Source organism: Macrosteles quadrilineatus, unplaced genomic scaffold (genome assembly GCF_028750875.1).
Source record: "Macrosteles quadrilineatus isolate MER2022 unplaced genomic scaffold, UCM_ALF_1.0 Scaffold_9__3_contigs__length_116548681, whole genome shotgun sequence".
Lineage (NCBI taxonomy): Eukaryota > Metazoa > Arthropoda > Insecta > Hemiptera > Cicadellidae > Macrosteles > Macrosteles quadrilineatus.
This window is the reverse complement of record NW_026542602.1, coordinates 11,482,982-11,488,981: the sequence shown is the minus strand read 5'-3', so window position 1 is coordinate 11,488,981 and position 6,000 is coordinate 11,482,982. Positions and strand designations below refer to the sequence as shown.

Sequence of the window (6,000 nt, the reverse complement as noted above, 5' to 3'; positions counted from 1 at the left end):
TTCAGATTAAGGGATCCAATCAGTAATGATTATAAAACAATGTGTAGATAAATTAAGTCAGATCAATAAAACTTTCCCTGTTTGAAATTCATTGTTGGTGGGTGAGTTAATGGTCTGATGTGTTATGAATTTATTGTGATGGAAAATATCCACAGTAAATCTTTGAACAACAATAAAACTTTGTTTAGGTCGATTTTTGTGCATATTTCTTACCACAGATGAATAGGCACATAAGATTAGGTGTAAAAGAGTTGATTATTTTAATGATATAATATGTCTACATAATATTTGAAGTATTTCATTAGCACATAAAAAAGGATAAGGTAATTTTTTTAAAGAACAACTTAATTCATTCAATTTATTAAACAGATAACATTTCATGGATACAACAGTAACATAAGAAACTAGCTGGACATGACTAACTTTATAGGCTAATTATTAAATAGCTTCTTGATTATTACATACACGATTGTGCAAGCTGTTTATGGAGAATTACAAACATCATACATATTACTTATACAAAGTGAGTAATTATTTGTCATGGAATATTTATTTGGAAATCCTCATGGAACATCCTATGAACCGTATGGTGCAAAGCACTCTAAAAGGCTAAACACAGCCTAGCTAAGAATTAAAATTAAATTATAGAAAATTATATTTAGGTAGGTACTCATGTTATGATTCTCAACGATTAAAAATACTATTATGTTATGATCCGAGTCAAATGATTTTTAGAAAACTGCTCAATTAAAAGCTACACTACTAAATAACAGAACTATGGAAAGGATCTCAATCATGAGTTTGAGGTTAGACCTGAGGTATTATTATATTTGATCAGACATTCTCCTTATGCTTCTTTTGTATCAGCCCAACCATCCACATTGGTCTTATTCTTGTTTGAACTGCCTTCCCTTGTCTCTGTAATACACAATTAGAGAGACATGGGAAGGCAGTTCAAGCATACAGACAAATTTTATTAAAGCGTTGGGTTTGAGTTTTAGGCTCCACTGACATTGTTTGTGACGCCATTGTATCTCTTTGAGAGATCCCAAATAAAGAAATTTATCGAGTAAAGAAAGGTGCAGCCAAGCCTAAAATTTAATGCCTGATGATTTGCCATATTGATTTTTTTAACGTTATTCGTAAAATAATATATCACAGGAAATCATTTATATACATAAATACTAGTATGATACTTTGCTTTTAACAATCTGCATTATTATTATTGTTTGTAGAGTAACTTTCCCCAAGAGATAATAGAAATTATAATATTACAACAGATATTAAAACTATATACAAAAGGTAAAATTCAAAGTATTCAATATAAGACTAGAAAGAAGTACAAGTTTTGTCTTAGTCAAAGAGTTTATTCAGTAACAAAATTATAAATAATAAAGCACGCCTTGGTATTTTCTAAATTTGTTTATTCTTCATAAACAAAACCTATTTTTCTAAACAATACTAACTTAAATAAACTTACATTATGATATTTATCACATGTGCATTTTTCTATTCTTCGTTCACAATATTTTTGCAGTTTTAGAAGAATAAATCTATCCCCTCCAATTGACTCCTTGTTTTTAAAATAATAGCTCAATAGCTGATCAAGCAACAAACATTAAATACAAAAAAAGTAGTGGGGAAACTTCCTCTCAAACCACCTAAATATTGTGAATAAAGTATAGTTCAAGAATGGTTTAAACTTTAACAAGAATAAGCAAACTATAAAATAAGATTTAAAGCTAGGAAACGTAATATGTGTATTACAAAATCCAGTTAAGGAACCATTGAGGAACAACCAATTGTAAACAATCTTACAAACCTCTTAGAAAAAACACTTGTTTACAAGTTTTGCAAGATAAAATTATAAAATAACTTTAATGGTACATGGATTTTAAGATGATTCTTTAATTGGAAACCATACACACCAATTAACTCAACTTCAACTATAACTAACTTAATTGTTTTCCTAAAATTAAGAATAACATTCTAAATAATTGTATTTAGAATATAAATGAGGATATAAGAGAAAATCTAAAATAAAATATAACAAGCCCTCTTGTGTGTATTACCAAAAAAATATTGGTTCACATGGAGTAAAAATGTAGAATATTTTGGTATGAAAGTATCCCTGATGTGTGAATTGGAGAGAGCCCTCATGTGTATGCGTGGTCTGATCATTTATATGTAATAATTATCCAAGACTGGCTGCTACTCCTAGACAAAAGATAAAATAGATAATTTGTGAAATAATATAAGGTAAATTCTATACCTACAGAATAAACTTATTTTCTTAATACAATAACTAATACAATACTGTGGCAGTTTAGTTTAAGATGGTAAATTCTATTCAGTGAATTTAAGCAGAGAACATGTTAATCATAAGTCAATACACATTTCTAAGACATTTTTCCTCTTTATTTCCTCCAAGTTATAACCCAAACTTTTAATGTCAGATAACTTAAAGTTGAAAAAGAGTCTAACTAATTTTTGTTTCTTTAGTCTTTAATCCTCCTATCCTCCTGACACTATTGAGAAATTTTACACTTTTAAAACGACATAACGGTATGTGTTTCATTTTAACGTAAAATAGTTTCCTGTGATAAGTACCAGTAAGTGCCAGTAATTCCAAACTTTGATGTTAAATTTGATTGATCTTAAAACAAATATGTGAAGATTTTGTTGGGCAAGAGTGCATAATGAACTCTCAATTTTATGGCTTGGTAAAAATTAGCCAAACAATGAGATTAATCTTTATTCAGCCAAACTTAAATTGAATTTATTAAAAAGTATAAAATCCCATAGAAAAGTTAAATTGGTATTGCCAGAGTGTACATTGTGTGGTCATCAAAATTACCAAAAGCATTAGCTGCAAAATAATTAACTTATTCATATGAATCAGAAAATTGCTAACTCTATATTTTGCTACAGATTAACAAAACAACCTTTTTTTGTTTTTAATTGGAAGATACAGGAAAATAAACCAGGAGCAAACATTTGGCTTACGATCTTGTAGCACGATTCATAACAAGTTTTATAAAAATAATAAGAAAAGAAAACATAAAATTTAGTTTGGAATTCAAATAAATTATAATGGTTTTTTTCACAGCTTACACAGCCTCTATAAACCAATTGTATATTTGTAATTATAAGTATTAAAATGTATACAGTGTCTTTGTGTATCAATTATATAAAAGCTCTACAATTATTTCATAAATTAATTCCCTTAAAATACTTAAATGGTTTTTAATATTTTTTTTATGTCAAAACTTTAAAGCTATAATTTAGAAATCACTATTGGATTTGAATACTGTCTACATCTCAAAAACAGGAACAGACCCAGAAAACCTCTGGGGTTGGCAGTAGAACTACCTCTGAAATTTTAAAAATAGTACCTAACAGAAAAGATGTTCACAAATATCCAAAAATTAGATTCATACCCCTGCAGAGTGAAATGTTGAGGGTAATTTTGAACTTAAAATAATAAAAATGAAATGGTTCACAGGAAGGATATGGTGATGAGTTACGACATTATACATTTAAAGTTATTTCATAATTACTGATTTTCATCTCAAGCAGACATATACTTTTTACCAAAAAAATAATTGTAAAGGTCTACACAAGTTGTTCGTCAACAAAAACATTAAGTATTTTATTAACGCAAAAAAATGTTTTAAGTGGCTCTTAACTTTCCATTATTTTTATTGTGGATAAAAACAAACCAAATAAACATAAAACATTGATTTCCACTCAAATTAACAATAAACTAAGAAATTGCAGCCCTACACAATAACCCACATCCACCTTACAAGGTATATGTTGAGCTTCCCTTACAGATCTTCAAAGAATCAACGACAAATAAAATTATTTTTTTGGTTATAAATCCAAATCAGTAAATATATAAAAGGAGAGGTATACAGAAACATTAGAAACTATCTCAATTTCTAGTATATACTAGTATATTTGAATATACTACAGGGAGTATATACTTTGTAAAAAGGTCAAAAATCAACTAATACTTGATGTGAACGATTGATAGAATAATTTTGTTCAAGAATTTGAATTGTAAAACTGATTTGAATTTACTATGTTTTTATAACAGAATGGCCAGAATATTTCTTTAATGGTATAGTAAATTCAGTTATGGTCACTTAACTCTTGCAAACCTGTAAACAAGACTATTTTACATTTTTTATCAATTTCATATCAGCGACATTAAGTAAACTATAAAAAAATAATTAACTGTTTTACTTCAATAAGGTTTTTTATTACCGTAAATATGACGATAAATCAACACAAGGTAATTTTAACATTAATGTTTAAGTATTTTTTCTCCAGATTATGAGAACTGCTAGAATTTCATTTCAGCGATTCAGTTAACTATACCAATTATTAGCTATTTCAATTAATTTTTTTACTTTAAATGGCGTAAATATCATAATAAATTAACACAAGGTAATTTTATTTTTTAACATCTAAAAGTATTTTTTCCACAGATTATATGAACTGCTAGAGTCATCTTCACTACATGAAGGATTTTCTAGTTTAGGTTTCTTTGACAGGAACTTAATGTCTTGGGGAGTAGTTTGAAAACTCTCTTCTCTCAGTCTTTTATTTGATTTTGCATCTGAAAATATATTTGAAAAATAAAAAAGTATTTAGAAACTATAAAAGAGTTACATTAGAAAAGCCAATGTTTCATTCAACGGCAAAGACAGCTAGCTTTCGTGGAGATATTACCACGAAGTTTCCAAAATGATTTCGAGAAGGCTATCTTTGTAAAATGTCAATATTGTCAATATAAAAAATAATGTAAAATAAAACAACAAAAATGTATAAACAATTTTATAAAACATAGTAGGGCCTACTGCAAGTATAAAGGTAGGGAAGTATTTTTCATATATTTGAAAAAAATCCGTTTTCAATAGAAACAAAACAAGTTTAATGCTTTTAGGCATTTGGTTAAAACCTAACCGAATTTCATAGACAACATTTTAGGTTGAATTTTAAGGAAAATTTATGCGTGGAATAAAGATTTGTTTATGTTTGAAAATTTAGAAACTGGATCAAAATGATGCAAAAACGTTACAGACCTAAGGTTACACCAAGGCAACACTAAATAAACAGACCGGAATGCTCCTCTGGCATGACATCATCATAGATGACGGCAATGACGTGATGTTTGCCGTTTGTGATCAGCTGCTTGTTTTAATCTTTTCTTGGAAAACAAAAATATAACAAAAAAATGACATTACGTCATTGCCATCGCCTATGATGACGTCATGCCAGAGGAGCATTACCGCCTGTTTATTTAGTGTTGCCTTGGTTACACAGAGGGTCTGAGCTAAGCTATTAAGTACACATGTTTGTACTGATATGTTGTCTACATATAATTCACAAAAAAAGATAGACTAGCTGGTAAAAAAATTTTCTCTTAAAATATCTCTTGCTACTTAATGCCAAGTGCTACATGCCCCAGTTCAGAAAGCGAACTCCCATAAAAACTTTTCAGAGGAAAAAAAAGTAAACTTGATAAGCTCTTTTCCATTGTAAAAAAAAAAAACTACGGCCATATTTGATTCGACAACCAAACAAAAACTCAAAATTCAGGTTAAATCTTATACGGTGTAAAACATCATACGTGTTAATTTCAAATATGATTTCTAATATGGTAGAAAAGCAATGGTTACAGAAACTAATCTAGAACACATATGTTAGTAATGGAAACAATTAAATATAATAGGAACACTTTCTCACAATATAATATTTTTCATTCCGTATCATATAATTTTCTTAACTTTTTCTTGAAAGCTTTGGTTCAGTGGTAATGTTATGTCTACCATAGCCTTCTGTAGTACACAAGGCCGCGGCGAGTGAAAACTGGCAACATCGCATCTGAGTCTTGGCGCGTGATCGTCTTGCCATTACACTGAATGGAGGAGTCGCGTACCGACATACTTATTCGCACATCTACTACCCTTAATCATTAGTGATGACATT

At 29.0% G+C, this 6,000-nt stretch overlaps 1 protein-coding gene across 6 annotated transcripts in view; it reads right to left on the bottom strand.

The window, feature by feature from the left end:
• Window positions 1–344: 344 nt before the first annotated feature.
• LOC129002129 (85/88 kDa calcium-independent phospholipase A2-like) overlaps window positions 345–6,000 on the bottom strand; it is a 73,945-nt gene continuing 68,289 nt past the window's right edge. For 3 of the 6 annotated variants that reach the window (XM_054429722.1, XM_054429724.1, XM_054429723.1), the window contains one exon: window positions 345–2,217. In XM_054429722.1, coding sequence (XP_054285697.1) covers window positions 2,195–2,217 — 23 coding nt within the window. In that variant the 3' untranslated portion in view covers window positions 345–2,194. Of the gene's footprint in view, window positions 2,218–4,245; window positions 4,628–6,000 lie in introns of those variants that run through there. The other 3 variants (XM_054429720.1, XM_054429721.1, XM_054429725.1) reach the window with 2 other exon arrangements.